At 51.0% G+C, this 22,635-nt stretch overlaps 1 protein-coding gene across 14 annotated transcripts in view; it reads left to right on the forward strand.

Annotated features, from left to right (window-relative positions):
* The window catches only part of EPB41L1 (erythrocyte membrane protein band 4.1 like 1), a 70,900-nt gene that overhangs the window by 32,234 nt on the left and 16,031 nt on the right, over window positions 1-22,635 (forward strand). For 3 of the 14 annotated variants that reach the window (XM_029916922.1, XM_029916926.1, XM_029916927.1), the window contains exons 12-20: window positions 1,638-1,786; window positions 2,700-2,735; window positions 5,133-5,315; window positions 8,142-8,246; window positions 12,118-14,109; window positions 14,615-14,722; window positions 15,781-16,191; window positions 18,032-18,136; window positions 19,957-20,040. In XM_029916922.1, the coding sequence (XP_029772782.1) occupies window positions 1,638-1,786; window positions 2,700-2,735; window positions 5,133-5,315; window positions 8,142-8,246; window positions 12,118-14,109; window positions 14,615-14,722; window positions 15,781-16,191; window positions 18,032-18,136; window positions 19,957-20,040 (3,173 nt within the window). The remainder of the gene's footprint in view (window positions 1-1,637; window positions 1,787-2,699; window positions 2,736-5,132; window positions 5,316-8,141; window positions 8,247-12,117; window positions 14,110-14,614; window positions 14,723-15,780; window positions 16,192-18,031; window positions 18,137-19,956; window positions 20,041-22,635) is intronic. The other 11 variants (XM_029916923.1, XM_029916924.1, XM_029916925.1 and 8 more) reach the window with 11 other exon arrangements.

A 22,635-nucleotide genomic window follows, 5' to 3' on the forward strand; every position in this document is an offset into this window, starting at 1 on the left:
CTGTCTACGAGGCGCAGAAAGGGCTTTTTGCAGGGACGGTGACAACTGAGAGAGTTTAAAGGATACCTCAGAGTTTTCCAGGTGATCAGGAGAGTCTGATACTTTTCCTGCAGTATGAAGTGAGACCTGTCCCAGTACTCCCTCACCATGTTCGGAGGACATGCAGTTTTGCAAAAGTCCATTTGAGGCCGAGGAAGCTCCTTTTGCTCCTTGAGTGGGCACAGGGTTGAAAGCTGAGATTTATGCAAAGGACAAGTACAGTCCCTTTATTTTCCCCTGCAGTTTCCATTACTATGCCAGGGCCTAAACAAAGCCCAGATTGTGCAGGGCAGCAAAGATTGGTCTAGAGCTGGTGAGGCCCATCCTTTCCTACATCCCTCGGGAGGACCAGAAGGCTGAACTCCAAACCAGGAGACCTAGGTCTTTGTCCTGATTTCCTGAAGGGTCACCAGTGGGACCTTTCCCCTCTCGGAGTCTTAATTTATCCTTTGTAAAATGAGGCTAGCGATTCCCATTCTAGCCATCAACACAGAGGATTGTGTGGATCAAATGAGATAATGTGCATAAAAGGGCACTTTGCGAAGTGAATATATATGAATACAAAGAATAATTATTCTCTTTTTAAAAAATTTTTTTAATGTCTTTATTTTATTTTGAGAGACAGACAGAGAGTGAGCAGGGGAGGGGCAGAGAGAGAGGGAGACACAGAATCCGAAGCAGGCTCCAGGTTCTGAGCTGTCAGCACAGAGCCCAGTGCGGAACTTGAACCTACAGACTGTGAGATCATGACCTGAGCTGAAGTTGGACACTCAACAGATTGAGCCACCCAGGCGCCCCTAATTATTCTCTTCTAATTTAGGCCAGTTCCAAGGGTAATCTGTGCCCTGGTCATTTAAATTCAGTGTTTTCCAGGCATTGTTTCCCACCAAGACCTGGATTATGGCCAGTGCCTAGTGTAAAGCCTGTAATTCCATCCCTTTCTTTCCTATTCAGAAAACTACTTTGGAATGCCAGTGAGTGAGAAAGATGTTATTGCGGGGATCCCCTTGAATGTTCCCTAATTTATAAAGAGGCTAAATTATTTGCAAACCTCAGGACGTTAGCTTTCAGTAGTAAAAGCCAACCTCGCAATATCTATGTATTGCTAAATAATAGTCAAGTGAGTATTCTGTCACAACCACCACAACAAAAACATCAACATTTGTGGGCCAACATTTATTGAATTGGCTCGCTCTGTGCCAGTCTCTTTTCTAAGTATTTACACACATTAGTTTATTCATTCCTCCTCTCAGCTGTCTGAAATAGGTATTGTTTATAGATGAGGAACTTGAGGCCAGAGAGGTTGTGTAACTTACCCAAGGTCATACAGTCAAGAAGAGATGGAGTTGAGATTTGAACCTGGGTTCTAGTGCTACAGAAGTCAGGGGGGCATCTGGGGCTGGGAGGCAGCTCTGCTTCTTCCCATCCCCATGACTGGACAAGGTACCTCCCCTCTCCTTATCCCTGACCCGTTGGAGATGTGGATGTCTGTGCTCCATTCCCACCATGGTTGGTTGGGTGAGTGGTGGGGCTGCCTCCCTGTCCGTCTGCCTGAGAGAGGTCTCACAAGGCCACCTGGCCATCTCTGCCCATTTTAGCGGAGTTCTCTCGCCCAGCCTCGGTTAGTGAGAACCATGACGCAGGACCCGATGGTGACAAGCAGGAGGAGGATGGCGAGTCTGGGGGTAGGCGGTCAGAGGCCGAGGAGGGAGAGGTCAGGACTCCCACGAAGATCAAGGAGCTAAAGGTAGGAGCCTGGCTTTCTCATACTCTCTGACCTGGGGATCAGGAGGCTGATTCTGGGTCTAGCCTCGGCCTTGGCCTTGAGGTGTTTCCAGCTGTGGCCAAGCACCCTCATTATGGGATGCACCATGGACAGGCCTTGCCCAGTACCTCGACATCCCCTGGTGTTGGGTGGTAGGCACGCTGCCCACTCTGCACCCTTCCCCTGCTTTTGTCCTGCTTCCCCACAGGGGCACTCTGTCCCCTAGAGGACTTCAGCCTCCGCTTGCCCACTCCTAATTTGCCCCTTTGACTGTGATCTGGGTTTGCATGGCCCCCTTCCTCCCCAGAGCATGATGGGGTGTCCTTGTAGACCTTCACAAGGATGAGGTTCAAGTGTGTCCCCTCTTGTTGCCCCATGCATTTCCCACACACCTGTGCACGCACTCCTGCAGGCACGCATTGTCTCTGATTGGGCATGCATTCACTCAATTGTTTACCCCTCTCACAGTAGGGTCATGCACCCAGACGTGCAAGCAGCTTGCAAGCAGCATGCACACGGGCACACGCACACACGGGTATAGTGTATTTCCATCATGCAGTTGTAGCTTGGAGCACAGACCCCTGAACACACATGCTGAATGCAAGAAGCACGAATGCCCAGAGCCCTCATGTCCCATTTACTGAGCATGACTGCCTGCTTCACCCCCAGTTCTCCCATCCTCCTCTTCACCTCCCCGAGCCAGCGCCCCGCCTCACACCCCACACCTTCAGCTACCTCACTGCCCCGTGAGTGGCCCACCAGCTTCCCTGGCCCCTGCTCCTTGGGAAAGAGCCCTCTGGGCTTCCTGCTGCACCAGACCAGACCAGTGCGGTGCCTCTAATCCATTGCTCTACTGACCCTGCTGGTTCCTTCTCCTTCTCCCTCCTGTCGCTAGCCGGAGCAGGAAACCACGCCGAGACACAAGCAGGAGGTACTGCATGGGACCTGTCACCACTCACCCAGCCATTTGTATCCCCAGCTCGTTTGTCACCATCTCATAGTCCACCCCAGGCTTATGTCCTGGTACCATCTCAGTTCAGCTCTGCCTCTGTTCCTCACCCAAACTCCTCCCCCAGTACGGCTCCTCCCTCCTTCTGCCCCCTCCCACTCCCCAGCCACCCTCCCATCCCTGCCTCCACTATCCAGCTTCTTACTCAGACTACCCCCAACCAACTGCTTTCCCCTCCCTCCTCACCCCTCCCTCCTTCTACCCAGCCTCACACTCTGCCTCTTCCTACCACCCCATGCTTGCTTCCCAACTGCTGACCATCCCACCTGTGTTCTCCAGCTCTTCCAGTCCATTCCATGCTTTCATTGCTCTAGTCTCCCTGACTCCCACCCAAACCCTTCCTTAGACTCATCTCCCCCACATCACTGTTTGGTCATGTCTCCACCTCCTTTGTGTCCTCTGTGTCCTCTCCCAAGCTTCTATTTGTATCTGTTGGACCAGATGTGGGAATGTGGGTGGGGTGGGGAGGGAGGAGCCTCAGAATGCTTCTGGTCTTCTCACACTCCAGCTGCCCTCCCTCTGGATGGACTCCAGCTCTGCCCGAGAGCCTCCTCTTTTCTCCTCCCTCTCTTCTTCCTTCTCCCTTCCATTGCTTCTTTGGACTTACTCCTCTGTGCTAAGGACTTTGCCTTCCCTTTCACACAGTCCCCAACTCTTCATCTGAAACTGCACTACTCTAGAAGCCAGGCTGGTGTAGGGCCTGAGGGAAAGGACAGGGGCTAGGGCATAAGAGCCTGGCCTTGGTGTCCCACAAACTGGGTTTCAGCCTGACTCTTTGAGGGTCATGGGTAAGCCCCCAGAGGCTCCAGTTCCCCATCTGCACAGCAAGACATGTGGACTAGGTTTCCCCAAGGCCCTTAATCCTAATCAAGAATCCCAGGGTTCTACCGCTCCCTCTCTCTTGCCTTCCGAAATGGTGTGTGCCCACAGAGCCAGTGTGGCAGACTCAGGATAGGTCACAAGCCACATCTTGTGTCCACTGCAGCTCATAACTCACCCCTTTGTGCAAACCCTATCAGGTTTGACTTCTCAAACATTGTTCTAAGGCAGTTCAGCTCAGGAAGGGACACTGGAAGTACAGACAGATGTCTGGAGGGAAAACAGAAGCTTTGGTAGCATCAATTTCCTTCCTGAGATAACTCACAAGTCCGTCATAGTGGATCCTTGGATGCCAGAGATAAGCCCAGGGGAAGATTTTAGCCTTGTCCAAGGGCAAGCTTGCCTTCCAGGTAATTCTTCCAGAATCAGCTGATTTGACTTTATAATAAGCTGAGATTGTCCATTTCTTGTGCTGAATTGAGTTGACATGAATCCTCAAACAGCCTTGCAGATAAAGATGCCTGAGCTAACAGCCCACCCCTTAAAAAGGCCTACTGGCTCCTGTGCAAAGGCTGCTCCTCACTTGACCTAGAGGTGGATTACTCTGTCATGCTGCGCTGGCTTGAGCTCAAACTTGGCAGTTCAATGGGGGGCACATCTAAGACTCCAGCTATACCCAGCTCAGTTCTTGTGCTCAGCCTTATCTCTCTTCTTCCTGGTCTCCATTTCTCCTAATCTCTTGAACACCCTACTTTGTCTCTCTAGCCATATCTCACCCTGTCTGCTCTTGAGGAGTTGGTGTCCACCAGGTATCCAGAAAATCCTGGGTGATTAGGAAAAGTAGTGGCTCACAATAGAGAATGCCAAACACAGTCTTTTCCTGGCTCCTATGTGGGAGCTGGGCTCATTTTTCTGGGTGTCCTTGGCTTAAGGAATATTTGCATGCTAGGGTCTGAGCAACTCACCTGTTGGGCTAAGAGGGGCCTAGACTGAGGGTCTTGCTAGGCACAAAGGTCCAGGTCTTGACTGGAAGGGACAAGGTGCCCTGGAGGCCAGGGAGTGAACCAGAGCAGTCCAGTGAACAGAGTTGGCCAGTTCTCACTGTGCCTTGGTTGTAACCAGAAGGAAGTCACCTCCATGCCCAGTTGCGATTGGTGCACAGCACCAGTGGAAGCTCACCCGGTCTTAGGGGGTTTGAGTTATCTTGCTGGTCCTGAGGCTGGGAGCCAGACAAGGGGAAAGAAAAAGTGGTGCTTGGCCAGAAGCCTCCTCTTCTTAATCTTAAGTGCTTTTACTTCTCTTTTTAATCTTAAGTCCTGGTGTACCTGTCGGGGCTAATCTTGTCTGCCCTGCTTGGCTCATGGGGTGCAATGAGGGTGAGAGAGTCCTGGATGGGACTCACTTTGCTGAATAGGGCAGCGATGGCCACGGTTACCATTTGCACCGTGCCGTGCACCCCCTGCTCCTCTAACACCCGCTGCCCTCTCCATCCACCCCTAGTTCTTAGACAAGCCAGAGGATGTCTTGCTCAAGCACCAGGCCAGCATCAATGAGCTCAAGAGGACCCTGAAGGAACCCAACAGCAAACTGATCCACCGGGATCGAGACTGGGAGCGGGAGCGCAGGCTGCCCTCCTCACCCGCCTCCCCCTCCCCCAAGGGCACTCCTGAGAAAGCCAACGAGGTAGGTCTCACCCTGAACCCCTCAACAGGGGCTTTGGGTAAAGAGGGTTGGGAGGGTTGCCCTGCACTGACGTACATTCATCCTCCTCACCTCTGTGCTTCCTCGAGTTGCTGCACAAGGTGCTGATGGGGAGGGTGGGAGGGTTAAGCTGGGAAAGATAAATTCACTACATCTTGGAATCCTGGACCCCAGGGACCACCTTGAAAAACTCAGAAGACTTGCTGTGGCTTGGTGTAGTCCCCTTCCGTCAGCCAAAGTACAATGGGAAAGGGGTGTTTATTAGAAGTGCAGTTTCTGGGGCCCCATGTCAGACTGACAGAATCAACATATTTGGAGATAGAGCCCTGGAATTAGCATTTTAAACAAGTGCCTCAGGTGATTTTCATGCACACTAAACTTTGAGAATCCCATTAGTTTGTATCCAGTAAGCAAATCCTTTAGCGCCTGTTGTGAAAACACAGATGGGCTGTGTGTGTGTGTGTGTGTGTGTGTGTGTGTGTGTGTGTGTGTGTGTGTGGAGGGGTGTTGTTCCCTTCTGGAAGGATCCTTGGAGCCCACTAGAGGGAACAGATCCTCTAAGAAAATCGACCTGCACCTCTTGCTTCAGAAAAGAGTCCCACACCCACCTGCCCTTCGGAGTGGAAAGTATGGGGTGTTTTCTCAAATGGAAAAGAGATAAAGATAGGATCTTGAGAATTCCTGTATTTATAATCCCAAGCTATTATTTTTAGCACTGCAAAATCTTGGCAATATTTAACCCCCATTTATACTTAGGTGTTTTCTCTCTAGCACTACAGCTTACTTGTCTCAGACCCAACTGATCTAGACTTACACCCCCTGAGTTTGAGGTCTGACTCTAATTCCTACTAGCTGGATGACTCTGGGCTTGTTACTTAACCTCTCTGAGCTTCGGTTAGGTAGAGATAATAAAAGTACCTACTTCATAGGAATGTTGTGAGGATCCAGGAAAACCAACCATAGAGTCCCTAGGTCCTCAACAGGAGTTACTATTTCATTTTGAGAGTTCTGGGGCTAACTTCAAATCAGAACCCCTTTTAAAGTTGGAAGGACTCTCAGCCTGCTTGGTTCAAGATCATCTCTTTATAGGTGGGGCACTGAGGCCCAGAACGGCACATACTAGTTCAGTGTCATAGCTGACAGAAGAGGGGCCAGAACCTGATTTTCTTGGATCCTAGGCATTGTATCTGCTATTAAATCACAGCTGCCCGGGAGCAAGACCAAATCATGGGAAGATCAGGATAGAGTCCACTGTGAATGTACTGCTCTCTAATGCTTTGAAAATTGGTGATGCAGTCATGATCTAATAACTAAACATTTGATTGAATCAGCACTCCCCATGGCCTTGACATGCTGGATAACAGAGGGCCTCATCTAGTGAGACTGCTGGGATAGTTCCCTGGCTGGTGATTCACAAGATTAGGGATGCTTTGAGGGTCTTTAAGTTCAGTGCCATGGAAGGAGGGCAAATCTGCATCTACTGAGGACCTCTGTGATCACCCCTGGCACAAATGAGACCCTCAAGACTCTGGACTGCGCCATGAGGGCAGGTCTAGTGATCTAGTTACGTGCCCCCACTCCTCCTGCCATGAGAGACTTGACCAGAGTGGCCTGGCTGTGGGTGAGGATGGATGCAGAGGCTTTGAAAGGGTGGGACTCGAGCAGAGAAGGGCCGGATGAGCCCTGGGGATCTGGGCTGTGGAGCTCCAAGAGCCTCAGAGCAGCCTGGCCTGGGAGTGTGCCCCACCTGCTGGTAACAGCTGGTATTGCTAGAAGATGGGTCTTTTAAAAGGTGGAGTCTGTTCCAACCCTTGCCCCTCACTGTTGTTCCAAGAAGTGTAGTCCACTGTTGGAAGGAATTCTGGTCCAGGAGCTCGGCTTAAGAGCTGTGGACCACTTAACTGGCTTACAGGCCCCACTGGGCATTTAAAGGTCCTCAAAGATTTGGGACATGGGGAGAAACTGTAGTCAAGGACTGGACTGGGTTCTTGGGTGTGACAATCCCTCTCTGAGCCTCCCAACCTAGTCAGCCCATCTAAAGTAGGACAAAAATTGCCATTCCAAGGGTTTCTAGGAAAGCCGAGTGAAATGATGGGTATAAAAGCACTTTAGGAACTAGAAAGTGCTGTACAGTCATGGGACCATAGCCAATGGTGACTGGAATCTCTGATCCAAATACGGACTTTGAGGGGCCTCTCGTGCAGGAGTGTGTCATCAGGGTCCTAGTACCTTCCTCATATGTTGTTGGGCCTCATGTGGACCAAGGGGAAGACAGTGGGAACTTAAGTCAAAATAAGGACTCCAAATTTTAAGAAGAGTTCCCATTTCCCATTTGCCAAACCCAGGTTTTCATTTCAAAGATACCTTTACAAAGGGCTAAGACCCAAACTGCAGGAATGAACCATCGCTTAAACCAAAGACACCCAGGGCAGACTTGGGATCGGAGTCTGAGCGGTATGGCTCCCCAGCCTCTCGATTGAGGGCCTCTTGCAGAGCATGAGTGTGGCTCTACATCCTTTTGAATGAGGCCAGTGAGAAAAGGGCTCAAAGCCAAGGGGCTGGCTGGCCACTGACTATGGGGCTCCCTTCCTTAAAGGGCCACAAGGGTCAGCTCATCTCTCTCGCCCCACTGGCTCCTTCCTGATCTAAGCCACAAACCCTGAGGGTGTGGGATTACAAAGCTGGGGTATTTATAGGCTCTGTGTGTGTGTCTCTCCTGCTTTCTCTCTCTCTCCCACTTTTCCTATCTCTGTCTCTCCTTCCCTTCCTCCCTCTTTCCCTTTCCTCCGGCCCTGGGCTCCCCTGCAGTCCCGGAGGACCCAGGACACCTCTCCGCAGGACTTGTCACCTGAGCCTGGGACGGCCACAGGCTGGGAAGTGTTCACTCAGAAAAGCCTTGCAGCATCTCCTGAGGTTACTGTCGGCACTTCCCCACCCACATACAGCCACCCTAATGGTCTCAAGAAAACCCTTTCTCTGGGGTCAGGGGGGTGGACCAGGCTCTGCCATACAGGTGGGAGCAGTGGGTAGCCTGCGTGTCCCCATGCTGTGACAAGTGATTGTCTCCATCCCAGGGATCCATAAAGGGCCAGCCCCTCCCTCACCCATTTATTTTTAAGGAATCAGGATTGAGACCATATTCTGGGAAGACAGGACAGTCTGAGTCTCATTCTGGCTTCAAAGGAGAGGCTGAAATGATCTCCTGCTCTTGGGCCCTCCTGACTTTAGAGGCAGGCTCTGATGTCTAGGCTTGGGATCGGGGTCATGGCACCTAATGCCTTCTGCTCTGAGGTCTTTTCTCTCTTCAGAAACCTGAGTAAGGTCTATAGTGGCTGTTTAAGGGATGGCCTCCCATTCATCCTCTGCCTTCATCTTCTCTAAAGTCTTGGCAGGTGGACAAAAGTGGGCATCTTGCTCCAAGGAGATTCCTTGGGGTTGAAGAGATGTTGGGCAGGCAAGCGTTCTAATGAGGAGAGCATCACTTCTGTGCCCAGGACAGCAGCACGAGGAGGGCTCCTGTGTCCCATTAGGCATGGAATCCAGGCCCAGGGAGTGGGAGGGTGGGTGCTGCATTTTCCTCTGTGCCAAGTACCCATACGCCATCAGGATTGGAAGGTACTGACCAATCATCTGGGTGGAACTTCCTTCTCCCTGATATCTCACCCTCCCCTTTTGGCATAGTATGTATGAGGGCATTTCCCTTTTTAAATTCCCATGGAAAAATTTTCTAGCTGCTGAAATATATGCTGAAACTATAAAAGAGACGAGAGTCAGCTACAACAGTGGTAAAACAGAAATCAGTTCCTGTCTGAAGTTTTCCTCAATGTAAAAACTAAAACAACTACCAGCACCCTCTTTTGAGAGAAGTTGGACAGGAGTCCATAGCACCCCAAGGTTAGGGGGAAAGTGATGCCCTGGAGCACAGAGATGCTCCTAGAGCTGAGGACAGGTGCCCATATTTGGGGGGCAGGGGTGGTGGGTAACACCTGCCCATCATCAGCATCCCTGCAAATCATCCATTCCAGCTCCTTCCACAGTGAGGGGCTCTTGCTGTTTTTAACAACAGACCATTTTGTCTTCAGTTTTCTATTGAGAAGGGTTCATGTTGAATTAAAATCTGCCCATCTGAATTACCTGTCTGTGGACCTCGCTCTGCCCCTGCTGCCCATAGACCTGCTCAGTATCCTCTGCCAGGACAGTCCTTCAGAGTTAAGCACCTCCCCGCCCCCCAACACTCCTCCTTTCTTCAAAGGTTTCTCCCAGGTTGTGTTTCTAGAGGGCTCCTTGTCCTACATCCCCTCCTCTGGGTGTCTTCTGTAAAGAGCAGGGCCCAGAATGTCACCCAAAGCCCCAGGTGGGGACTCAATAGCCCAGAGACCACAGAACTGCCTGGCCAGAGATTTTCTCCTTGTGGTGGCTTGGGTGGGAACAGAACTGGATCCGCTTCCTTCACCAGCTTCTGCTCCTTGCTGCAGTACCTCCAGCTGATCACAGGGGGCGCTCTGAACAGGCACTGAAGGTCCCCTGGTTCCGTGGAAAGGATGGCTGCAGGGCTACCAGACATGATCCCGTCTCCCTTGTGTAATAGGGTCAGAACAGCCTGCAGACAGGGGCAGGCCCACCAGTGTCGTGGTGCCAGTGAAGTTTTCTCTTTTTTGTTCAGTCTTCTTTGTTCTTTTCAGCATTTTCACTTGTTAAAAGCAGAGCCTCTTCTTCCCTCTGTGCTCACTCTGTGATCTGTGTAAGTCTCTTCCCCTCTGGGAACCTCAGTTTCCCCTTCTGAAATAAGGGTAATAGTATCTGCTTTACAGGTTGCCATTTGGATTGAATTTAATTAGACACTCCCGACACTGCACAGGTTAACTAAATATGAGTATGTGTTTCCTTTTTTCTTTCTGCAGAATTTTTCTTTTTATAATGCACAAGTTCCCACCCCACTCAGCCTAATTTCTAAGCTTCTAGTTTCTAGAAACTAGTTTTTAGTTTGACTTGGGGCATGAATGTTCCAGAAGGGTCTCATTGACCATCTGTGGCCACCATTGCCAGGCTGATGATGTCACTACAAGCTGAAATGGGGGGCACGTAGGGTGCCTGTTTTCTCAGTAGAAGAGAAAAGAGACCTGGCCTCCGTAGGCTCTTGAAGCACTTATCTCTAGGATAGTTCACATGGTGGTGTCCTGAGACTTAGCAACCTGAAGTAAAATCCCAAAAACCTATGCCTGGGCCGTCTACCTTCCACTTACCTCTCCTACCTGCAGGATTCTTTCAATGAAGTTTCATTCCCTAAGAACCATGGAGGTTTTGCTAACATGGATTGAGGGAGTGGAGGGGAGAGTTTACAGTGCTCCTTGATCTTTCAGAATCCTTCAGATCTTACGGGATCTGACAGACTCCTCACCAGGTCATAACCTGAGTCAGAGCCCAGTCACGTAAATCTTCCCCCTCCCATTGGGAGCAGCCTCTGGCACATCTTACCATGGAGGCATTTGCCAGAACTTAAGAGTCAGAGACTGGATTCTAGGCCTGCCTTTGGCCCTAGCTCACTCTCTGACCTTGAAACTGGTGCTCACCTTTTCTAGGCCTCAGTTTCCACATCTGTACCATAAGAGGCTCGAGTCAGAGCAGGGTTTCAAAGGAGGGTAGTATCTTGGGAGCTGAGGCCTCCCACTTCAGCATGGCAGCCTGTATTTGGGCTACACATTGGACTTCCATTGAGATTTTATGTGAAGAAAGTGTTCTCTGGCCGCAAGATTAGAATTCCAGTGGCCTTCTTGCTTCTTAATGATTCTAATGTTCATCAGACCCTCCTATGTGTTGTTTGAAGGACTCTGGGAGGATGTTGAAAGCTGTTTTGTTGACAGTTTGACAATGCTGCCATCTTGTTGGTGCTTTTGACTGGTGATGACACTTGGGTCTTTAGATCATTTCCTTCCATGATATCTTCTGGTCAGCCCTTCTCTACTCTTTCTGTGGATTTTGTTTAGAATTCTCCAAGAATAGGCTTTGTATTCTTTTCCCTGGGAATGAACCCTACTCAATTCAAGGTGTTCAAGCCATTGTGGTGATTGGCACTGACTTGAACTGGGCATTTGGCATTTTTTCATTCTAATCTCCTTCCTTCCCAGGAACTCTTGTAGAAAAGTCAGATTTTAGGCTATGGGCTGTGGAACGTAATTGGATGTTTTCCCTCTTGATATTAGATCACAGTTGGGATCCATATTCTATAGGTTGTGAGATAAGGCAGCAAAGACCTCAGGCATCAAAAATCAGGCACTCTTTTCCTGACTCTACTGTGACCTTAGGTAAGTCACTGATCTTCTCTAGGGCTCAGTCTACGTATTTACACAAAGAGGAAATTGGACTAGAGGATTTCTTAGAAGTTCTTTTTGTTCTAACCTTCAAAGATTCCATGTGATGTAAGTTACCTTCTCCTCTGACAGTGGCAATTGTATTATTAAAAAAAGGGAGAGGAAGAGTCCTGGCCCATCCGTGGATCTCCATTGTCCCATGATTAAACATGGGGGGGGGGCATGAGACCCATCCCGTCTTACCAAGTTGGGGGAGCGGTTGAGGGGAGTTGGTAAATAATTTGTTGGGTGCCTTGATGGGAAGGGTAGCCTTGATGAGGCTGACTAGTATTGTCATGCCTTTCTCTCCCCAGCCAGTTCTGGGGTCATGTTAACCTTTTGGTGGTAGATTGGTCCCTTCTTACACAGGAAACAGTGACCTGTTCTTCAGGCGCCTATATTTCATGTTAACTCTTCTTGCTCCAATTGAAACACAGGGTTCAGAGCATTGGGTATTTATAGAAAGAGAGTACACTAGGCCAGAAGATCTCAGTCTCCTAAAAGTGGCCACCACGCAGCAGGAAGAAAGTAAGGCAGGCCTCGCTGATATCCTTGCTGATGGCAGACTTTCCAAAGTAGACGTCCTGGTGGACAAGTTCAAAGTTGAAGTGGCCACAGAAGAAATGGTGGGAGTCAGAAGAGCAAAGACTCAGAAACAAAGAAGGGTGATTGCAAGCCCTGAAGACTTCGAGTCAGTGTGGGAGGAAGGCCCCTGGGTCAGGGGGGGCCCAGGGGGGGCTTCTCTGGCTGCAGGCCGCACACGAGCAGAAAACCTCCTTGAGGGCCCCCAGTGGAGGGCGGGCGCTGGGGAGGCGACCATCAAGAAGCGCTGGATCTCAGGCGGTCAGCTGGAGGGCCAGATGGAGCTGAGGAAGGAGCTGGAGGAGATCCCAACCTGTGGAAGAACTGCTGCCTCAGGGGCCAGGCCAGGAGAGGCCAAGAGCCCCTCTCCAGCCTCCAGCAAGGGAGGACTCCAGTCATTTCTACTGGACCCAGCCTGGTCGGAAGCCAGAGCCGACTCAAGTGATGAAACTGAACCTTCCTTTGCAGAGAGGAGCTTCTACTTAAACTATGGAGAGAAAGATGCTGAAGACCAAGTCCCCCCTCCACCTCTGGATGCCCTTCCTGTTGATGAGACCAGGATGGAGCTCCCAGAGAGCTCTGAGCTGAATTCCTCAGGCCCACAGGGCTCTGCTGCAGCTTCTGGCAGGAACAAGGATGAAGAGAGTGAAGCCCACGCAGCCTCCTTAGAGGAAGGGGCAGGGATCCCTGGGAGCCATGGAAGATCAGATCGCCTAGAGGTGTTTGTTGAGCAGCTTGGTAAGGGACCTTCTCCACGGCAGACGTTTGCTGAGGACTGGGAAGAAGCTGGGCAGGGGGTGCAAGGAGAATTTAGCCACCCAGCATCCAACTTAGGCACAGTGGAAGAGGCCCCCAAGAGCGGAGATCTGATGGAAAAGGCTGAGGAAAATCCCCCAGCAGGATGGAAGAACCGCTCACCTCCCAGAGGAGGGGGCATGTGCCCAGACCTCCCAGCCTGCATCGTTCCACAGGCCGTCCCTCCTAACGAGGTCCGGAAGCCAGCCAAACCAGACCGAGGCAGCTTCCCGCCCCAAGACAGGAGACTGGTTCACATCCACACAGGAGGCCCTGCGACGGAGGACAGCAAGGCCTCAGCGTTTCTCCAGATGGAGGTGATCACCCCCCTCCCAGCCTCCCCTGGTCCCTTTCAGGCTCAGGCAGCTCCAGAGGAAACTTCTCCAAGCCCTGCCCGTCGTGGATCAGGAGAGCCTCCGCACCTTGGGGATCCTTTTGGAGAACAGTCCCCTGCTTTTCCCAAACACGCCCATCCTTTTAAAGAGAGCCCGGAGCCCAAGGACCGCATAGGACCATTCGCAGCCCTGGACGGAGGTGAGCGCAGAGCACCTCCCGTTGCCAGCAGAAAGCCCAGAGTTGTGTCTGAAGAAGCCGAGGGAGCTTTACCCCTGTGGTTGGTGTTTCCTTCAGGGAAGCAAAAAGAGATGACCTCTTTCCAGGCTGGGGGCCGAGAGGACTCCCTGGAAGATATTAGCAAGACCTCAGTGGCCAACAAAATTCGGATCTTTGAGACCCATGGAGCTGAAACTCGCCGAGCGAGTCAAGGCGAAACAAGGGCCCCAATAAATGAGTTGTCTTCAGAGACCTCCATGGGTCAGGTAGAGCAACAGCGGAATAAGCTTTTGGACCTGGGCTTTGTCCAACTCCAGCCCCTGGGGGACCTCACTGGCCCCAAAGCCACCCACTCCTCAGTGATGTCACTGGCTGCCAGACACTTCAGGGAGGGCACTTCTACCACATCCCACGAGGAAGGATGCACAGAACTCGAGCTCGAGTCCCCTGATTCAGGCTGTGAAACTGCGCTGGAGGTAGCCACTGGGGGAACTGGCCACGTGAGCCCCCGCCCCCACCGCTGCCCCCCAGCTGGGGGAGTAGACCGCATGCTGCGTAGCTCCGTAGAAGCATGTTTCCGTGGCCCCTCGTCATTACTGCGATCGGAGGCTGCTTGTCCATTCCTATGAGTTCTTTTCCCTAAACCGGCCCGAGAGTAGCCCAGGTGGAATGATGGGTTCGTCTGGCTGGCCCGTGTTAGCTTAGTCACAAAGACCCCTGGCTTTTGGTGTGACCTGGTGCCCAGAGGGTCACACAGCCCCAGTGGAGAAGGTCAGCACCAGCAAACTACACACTTGCTTTGCCTTGCAGTCCCCACCTGCTGGGCTCCCACCCGTTTTGCTTGGCTTGTCCAACGATCTTCCTTCACCCTCTCCCTTCCTTGGCTCTCCTGCCTTGGGGAAGCTGACAGTCCAGAGGTTTCCATCCTTCGCTTCTGGTTCCCTCTTGGTCCCACTGCCAAGTTCCTTTCTGCCTCCTTAAGACTAACTATCTTCTCTAATCCAGAACAAATCCGGAGATGCGGTCAGGGAAGAGAAGCACATCACCAGCTTAGCAGCAAACCCTCCTGGAAATGGGGGGCACCTGAGATTCGCCAGCCCCTCGGGCCCTCAGGTCTCTGCAGCCCCTGGGTGCCCTGATGACCCAGTCATCTTCGCCTGGCTGGGGTGCATCGCTGCCTTAGATTCCCACCTGCTCGGGTAGTGCCTTTGGTGGCAGCTCAACTCTCGCTTGTCTGGAATGTGTCCTCACACCTCTCAACCTTCCAGAAACTAAAATGGAAGTTAAGTTTAGCAAGTGAATCTCTATGTGCACTGAATCTCTAGAACCTGAAGCCAACTACTTTAAAAAAACATTTGGTGGGTGTTAGATTGGGCTTTAAAAAGAACGTCATGAAACAGCCAAAAATGTGCATGTGGCGTTTAATCCCTGACAGGCCAGTTGAGAGGTATGTATGTCGGACAAGAGTTGCTGGTTCCCCTCCAGCGTTTCCTTGGCCTGCTGTTGTCAATTACACTGATGGGGCTAGGACCTCCACTCCTTGGCCTGCCCACTGGCCCCTCATGGAGCTCAGGGTTGAACTGATGTAGCACCCAGCTCCCAGGAATTACCCGCTGTGGTTTCTCGCCCTAGCCCGATGCTGGTCCCTCCCACAGAGATTCAGTGGAATTGACAAACCCTGTTGGCTTCCTCTTTGTTTCTCAAAGCTCTTGGCTCCAGCCTCCCCGCCTCCCTGTCCCGGGTTTCCCTAAATCCCTGGGTCTCCCTCCTTGGTTTCTGTCTCTTGACGCCCACCTGCACGGATGGGCCTGGGTCCAGGCTCCCATCCCTGCCTTGCGCACAATGCCGCTTCTGATAAGCTCCTAGATCCAGACCCTGGATGGGGCTTCCTGTCCAGAACGAACTGGCAGGATGTTTGCTTTGTACTTGCTTTGGCCATCAGCGGGAGACCCTCGGAAAGGAGCGTTCCCCACTCTTGAGAACTTTGCGGTTTTTTTAAAGCTTGTTGTCATGCCAAGGAACCTTTCTGGGAGTGTTTTTCGTTTCCTGACCTGCTCTTCCATTTGAGACATTGAAACGGCCCTAGGGTTTCTTCTGTCATTCACCTTGATTTCTCTCTCTCTTTCTTCCTACCCCACACCCCTGTTCCTTTGATTTTTATCTGGCCATAGAGAGCAGGGATAAGGGAGGGCTCAGAGGAGAAGGTCAAACCACCTCGTCCCAGGGCCCCAGAGAGTGACACAGGAGATGAGGACCAGGACCAGGAGAGGGACGCGGTATTCCTGAAAGACAACCACCTGGCTATTGAGCGTAAGTGCTCCAGCATCACGGTCAGCTCCACGTCCAGCCTGGAAGCTGAGGTTGACTTCACGGTCATTGGCGACTACCACGGCAGCGCCTTCGAAGACTTCTCCCGCAGCCTGCCTGAGCTCGACAGAGACAAAAGCGACTCCGAAACCGAAGGCCTGGTGTTTTCCCGGGATCTCAGCAAGGGGGGCCCCAGCCAGGAAGATGAGCCTGGGGGCATCGAGGATAGCCCATATCGAGGGGCCTGCGCCACCCCAGATATGCCCCAGTTTGAGGTACAGTGGACATCCTGGAGACCTGGGCCTGGCGGGCACTGCATGTTCAGAGGGCCCTCGGCCATCTATGAGAAGACTGAGCCGCCAGCCTGCAGCCCAGAGCCCCTCAGCCTGAAGCGCTGTCTCGTGTTGCATGACTGCCCCTCTGCAGAACAGCATGGTTCTGTACTCGCATGTTTGCCGTCTTGGTTTACCCCTAACATGCACTCCTTGGCGTTTTAACCCTGTGACCCCGTTGCTTGCCTGAGGTCAAGCGACTCCAGACAGTCTGGTCTTACTCGACTCCTCCTCCCTGTCCTGTGTTGCATGGCACCCGCAGAGAGCATGGGCTTGTGGACTCGCGGGGCCCCCGCAGCCTGGTTTGGAAGTTGATGGCTTTTCCTGATCCTGGCCGCAGCTCCTCTCCCTGGGGTCTGGACTTCCTGGGGAAGGGGCCGCAGTTTAAACCCATCTGGCCCTGGGATCTTGGGGTAGCAGTGGAAACTCCTAGAGAAGAGGAAATGTCGTCACTGAGGGGGGCATGGGGATAGACTGTGTCTGAGTCTCTCCGCTCTGTGTCCTTCCTTCAGAGGATCTTTGTCACATGATTCCTCTGCCCCCTTGTCTCTTGCAGTCCCAGCCTACCTCCTACCACACTGTCCTCTTCCCCGTGTTCCAGGCATTGAACTATGAGCTTATCTACTCTGGGCTTTGACTCCATGGTGTATCCTCTGGGTAAAAGGTTTTCCCTCCCTTTCTCTGCCTTGCAAACCCGTCATGTTCCAGGACCAAATTTAGATATCACTTCCCTAGCAAATGCTTTCCTGACCACCCTGGGCAAAAGTGTTGGTCCCTCCGCAGTCCCCTTGCTCTGTAATATTTCTGCTCCTGGCAATGTCCCAGACAGTCAGGTTAGTGGCTGCCATTTCTGCTCTCCTACAGAGTGGCAGCTCCTCTAAGCCTGCACGTCTCGGGCACAGATAGAAGATTACCTGGATCAATGACTGTATCTCAGGGTGACAGCAATCTGTGAGAATCCCTCTCCTCCCTTCCCAGCCAGATGATAAGCTATTTCATTCATTCACGCAGCTCACATGTGTTCATATGCTAATAGTCACATGTACTACCCTTCATGGAGGAAGAAACTGATCATTTAACTGAAGCCTTTTAGAGTGGAGGTTGAAAACCGGTGGCCCCAGACCAGGTCTGGCTAGCAGATGTGTTGTCTTTGACTTTGATTTAAAAATCAGGATGTTGAATATAGAATCCGCAGTTTGTTTGTTTTTTAAATATCATTGAAAAACTCGGATGATCCAGTCACTCAGAGGCCACGGCCACAGTTGGTCCCTGTGTGTTCTCCAGTTCACCCCAGTCCTCAGTAAGCCCACTTCGCCCATTTCCATCTTCTGCCTGGCCTCCGTAGGCATCCAGTTGTGTGACTTCTGCTCTCAAGAACAGTTCAAATGAAGCAGCTGGGAGGTGGTGGCATAATCCTGAGTGACTTTCAGGATTCAGTGACATGTATACAAGGAAAATACTTACTGTGGGGCCTGCCACAGAGCATGTTAATTGAATAGTAGATGTTCTTCTAATGGTAGCCTAAAAAACAATTTATGGCCACCATGAGGTTATATGGTTACAGGGCCTTGAGCAGGCCTGTCTGGGTACTGCTGATGGTTCTGGCTGTCCCCTTGGGCTGTTTGTCTATGACATCTCACCAGGCCTCTTTGCCCTGACCTGCATGCCATGCCCTTCCAGAGACTTGCCTGGTTGCAGGGATGGGGGCTACGCTGCATTTGGCTTTGAGCAGGAGCCATGCAGGGGCTTGGCTTATGGAGTGTCCTCTCTCCTCTCCCTACAGCCTGTGAAAACAGAAACCATGACTGTCAGCAGCCTGGCCATCAGGAAGAAGATTGAGCCAGAGGCTGTACTGCAGACCAGACTCACCAATGTGGACAGCACCCAGGTAACCTGTGCCTTTCATTGCACCCCAGTCATAAGCATTGGACATTTAAGGGTGGGGTCCCCTTGGCCAACCATTGACACCTTGTTTCCCCAGAGCCCCCATTTTAACCCTGATGCTCTTCTAAGCCTCATTGTCCTCCCTGAGCTCTAGGAGTGGGCAGTGGAATGATTTCCTGTCCTTGGCAGACCATGCCTCTTAAAAACCTCAATTTCCCATCTCTCAAATGGGAATGATCACGTCTCCTGTGTCCTTCTGGGCATGCTGTGGCTTTCAGATTGCTTGAAGGGGTTCGAGAGATTTCTTCAGGTGTCCCAGGGGCTGCTTTGGGAGAGAAGAGGGAGACATCCCAATCCAGCTCTTGTTAGGATGACTCACAGTGGGTCATTTTTTAACGTATGGAGGTTCCACATCAGACTGACAATATGAACAACGGGAGAAAAGGGTAGAAAATCATTTGTCTCCTGGAGAAAGTGGTCCTAAATAGACGCAGGCGAACTGCAGGAGTATCGGTGCATGTTACATTTCCCGAGTTTCTTTTGTGGTTTTAAACTTTGAACCTTGAGGTTGTAGGTCTGATAGGTACCCTCTGGTTCCTAGTGGCCAGTGCGGGAGGCGGGGGGAGGGGCTAGTCTGTGTTTCAAGAACTAAAGTAAGGCATAAACCAATACAATGTGGGCAACTCTGTCATTTCCAGAACTTTTTTCTTCCCCTTTTTATTATATGCATGATGGTCTACGTGGTAGCTAGTGTGGTGGTCAGGACCCTCATATCTGACAGGCTGTGTGATCATGAGCACTTGTGCTCCTTCTCTGGCCTGTTTTGTTTCAGTAACACACGTTTTATTTTGCTTTCATATAGAGAAATATAAAGAAAACTAAAAAAGGCCCCAGATTCAACAGCCCAATAATCCTTATTGACATCAAAACAACTGCATGGGGCACCTGGGTGACAGTCAGTTTAAGCGTCCGACTTCGGCTCAGGTCATGATCTCACAATTTGTGGGTTCGAGCCCGCATCGGGCTCTGTGCTGACAGGTCAGAGCCTGGAGCCTGCTTCGGATTCTGTGTCTCCTCTCTCTGACCCTCCCCTGCTTGCGCTGTCTCTCTCTGTCTCTCAAAAATGAATAAATATTAAAATTTTTTTAAACCCAGCAAAGTGTTCAGTTATGAAATTCAAACAGAACAAATTGAAATTTTTCTTATAATTCTTCCCATACAAAAACTATGCATATTCCAACGTATACTTACATCTCTTGACATTTTAGAATTTTACACAAAAGAGATGCTTTTTTACACCTGATCTTTTTTTCTTGATAACTGTCTGGGACATCACTCCTCATTGCCATATGTAGGTCCACCTTGCTCTTCTTAGTTCCACTTGGGAGTGAGTCCTGACTTATCCTGCAGGCTTCCTTCAGTGGATATGTGGCTATTTGTGTCCTTGGCAGTTAATAATGAACGCTTCGGTGAACTTTTTTGTCCTACTTCTTGGCAAAGTTTTCAAAGTTTATATGCAAAGGATGAATTCCCAGCAATGGAATCAAAGAATACATGCATTAAAATTTGCCTGGGGTTTGTCAGGTTATCTGGGATTATTTGCCCTTTGTCAAATAAGATTGTTCAAACAATCAGGAGGACCTGTGAGCACTCCCCACCCCCGTGATTCAGTCTCTGTGTAGACAGGCTCCCCTTCCCACTGGTGCTCGTGCACTCGCACAGCCCATCCCTCTGGAACTGGGGGTGCCGCCCACCCAGGTAATAGATGCTGCAGGTGCACCTGGTGTTCTCTCTCTCTCTCTCTCTCATGACTCCTCTGGCCAGCAGGTTGATGGGACTGCCCTAGGGGGAAAGGAGTTCATAACAACCGCTCCCTCCATCACCACGGAGACCATATCAACCACCATGGTAAGTGGGACTTAAGAGACCTCCCTCTCTGACCAGAGCCCTTTTTCGAAAACAGCCAGATAATGATATCACAGCCTTGGCCATCTGGGGGAAGTCCTCATCTGCCCTTACTGCATCAGGCATGGGACACAGAATCTGGAACCATCATACCAGAGGACATCCAGTTTTCCAGATTGAATAATGTGGGAGGTGGACTGCCTGAGTTTCAGTGATCTGGACCATCTCAGTCACAGTAAGGGTAAAGGGAGGATGGTACCGTTTGATTGTTTGATTACTGGCAACACAGGAAGACCCCTGACAGCTTGCATTTTCTCCTGTCTTGGGCCACTTCCTTATTTTAGTCAGTAGATGGCGCGCAGTGAACATAAATTGGAAGCTCTGGACTGGTTCTGCTACCTGTTTGCGGTCTGACCTGTGAAGGAAGGGCCTTGGCCTCAGGTGTTTTCATCTGTAAAGTGGGAATAATCCCCATTCTGCCTTGTCCGCAGGTTCTTAAGAGAGTCCAGTAACGCCAGATCCTTTCATGATGACACAGACCAGATAGCATTAGGTACGCAGGCTGTGTTGCCTTGCAAAGTGCCAAGAACCTGGAATGGGTGATCTCACCGGGTCCTTACAAAAACTAAAGGGGATTCTCTTTCCCCCCCACCTTTTACAGATGAGGAATCTGAAGTACAGAGAGGTTAAGTGACTTCCTAAGGTCACACACCCAGAAAGTGGTAGAGACAGGTCCAACCCAGGCATTCTGACCCCAGAAGCCTCATTCTACACCTCCCCCACTCTGCACCCTTATCCTGACTATTGTGAACCCTGGCTGCTGGGGCCGTGCTTGGGGCTGGGGCCGTCGCTAATGTCTGGGCTGGATCTGTCTTGAGCCAGTGGAGAGTTGTTTTCAAATGCTTTCTCTTGCCGAGCCGCCAGTATACACATAGGAAGAGAATTTAGATGACCCAGCAGGTAGGTTTTGTGCAGAGACAAAGAAATTGCAACCAGTTACCAGTGTGCACCCTCTTTCCTGGTCACTCAGGTCCTTCTCTCCCTCAGTCCTCTGTGTGTGGCTGATAGGGCTAAATTTAAGTTCAAACTAAAGTGAGTAGGGAGCTACATTGTTCATTTACCCGCCCACCCATCCATCCATTCATTTGCCCCCAAAACATTTATTAGTCTCTATTGTCTGCCTGATATGGATTACTGAGTTTAAGAAAATATGCTGCCTGCTAGAAGTCATGAGCTCAAATAATGATCATGGGCGCATATAACTGTTTAGGTCCTGGGCACACAGTGGTGAACAAGGCCCAGCTCTCCCACTTCCTGGCAGGATGACCCTGAGCAAGCTACCTGAGCCTCTCCAGGCCTCAGTTTCCACTTCCATAAAATGGGGTGACAGGGGCAATAATAGCGTATCCCTCAAAGGGTTGGCCTGAGGATGGACCAAGGTAATCTGTGCAGAGGCTTGCCTGGCACCTGGGAAGGGGTCTGTAAATATGTTCATATTTACATGTTTATGCTGTTTTCCCCTGCCTTCATGGAACAGTGCGATAATGCTTTCCTAGGGGGCTCAGGCAGAAGAGGTAGGGGGTGATACCCCTACTGGGAAGAGTGAGAAGGCTTTACCTAGGCTTTGACATTTGAGCTAAACTTAAAGGATAAGTGAAGGGACAGCCACAGCACAAGACATTCTAGGCAGTGGGAGTAGCAGGTGCAAAGACAAGGATGGGAAGGAGCATTGCATTTGGGGAAAGGCAGGTGGTCAGTAAAGCAAGATGTCAGGTGCGTGGAAGAGGAGTGGAGGTGGGGGGGAAGAGGTTGGAAAGGTAGGCTGGGCCAGGGCTTGAAGGGCCTCAGATGTTACATAGGAAGTTCAGACTTCCTCCTGGAGACAGTGGGGCATCACTCCCAACTTTCGAAGTAGGGACATGATGTCAGTTAGTTATGTGTTTCTTTGTGTTTTAGAAAGATTACTCTAGCAACCATGTGGAACATCGCTCGAGAAAAAATTCCCTTCTGTCCTCCCTTTCTCCTTCCTTCCTTCTTTTGGCAAATATTTGTTGAGCACCCATGCTATGTGATGCACTGTGCCAGGTGCTGTGAATCTAGCACTCAGGATGCCCACATGCCATTGGGAGAGACCGAAAGAGAAGGCAGAGAGTTAGTTTGGGGACTGGGACAGGGCTGGTGGGCGATGAGGTGGATACAGAGAAGGGGAGTGGGGTTAAGGGATAACTGGAGGGAGGGAAATGCAGGATTTGGTCATTGACAGAATGTTGAGGTGACAGAAAGAAGGACTTTGCACACTAACCCAGCCATTCTTTTTTCCCCCCAATGTTTATTTATTTATTTTGAGAGAGAAGCACGTGCAAGCAGGGGAGGGGCAGAAAGAGAGGGAGAGAGAGAATCCTAAGGAGGCTCAGCACTGTCAGCATGGGGCCCGATGCGGGGTTTGAACTCATGAACAGTGAGATCATGACCTGAGCCAAAACCAAGAGTTGGGTGCTTAACTGACTGAGACACCCAGACACCCCTAACCTAGCCATTCTTGAATAGCAGTCCTGGGAACCTTTAGAAAGGCAAGTCTTTGGGCCCCACCCCAGACCT

Source organism: Suricata suricatta, chromosome 12, assembly GCF_006229205.1.
Source record: "Suricata suricatta isolate VVHF042 chromosome 12, meerkat_22Aug2017_6uvM2_HiC, whole genome shotgun sequence".
In the NCBI taxonomy this organism is placed as follows: Eukaryota; Metazoa; Chordata; class Mammalia; order Carnivora; family Herpestidae; genus Suricata; species Suricata suricatta.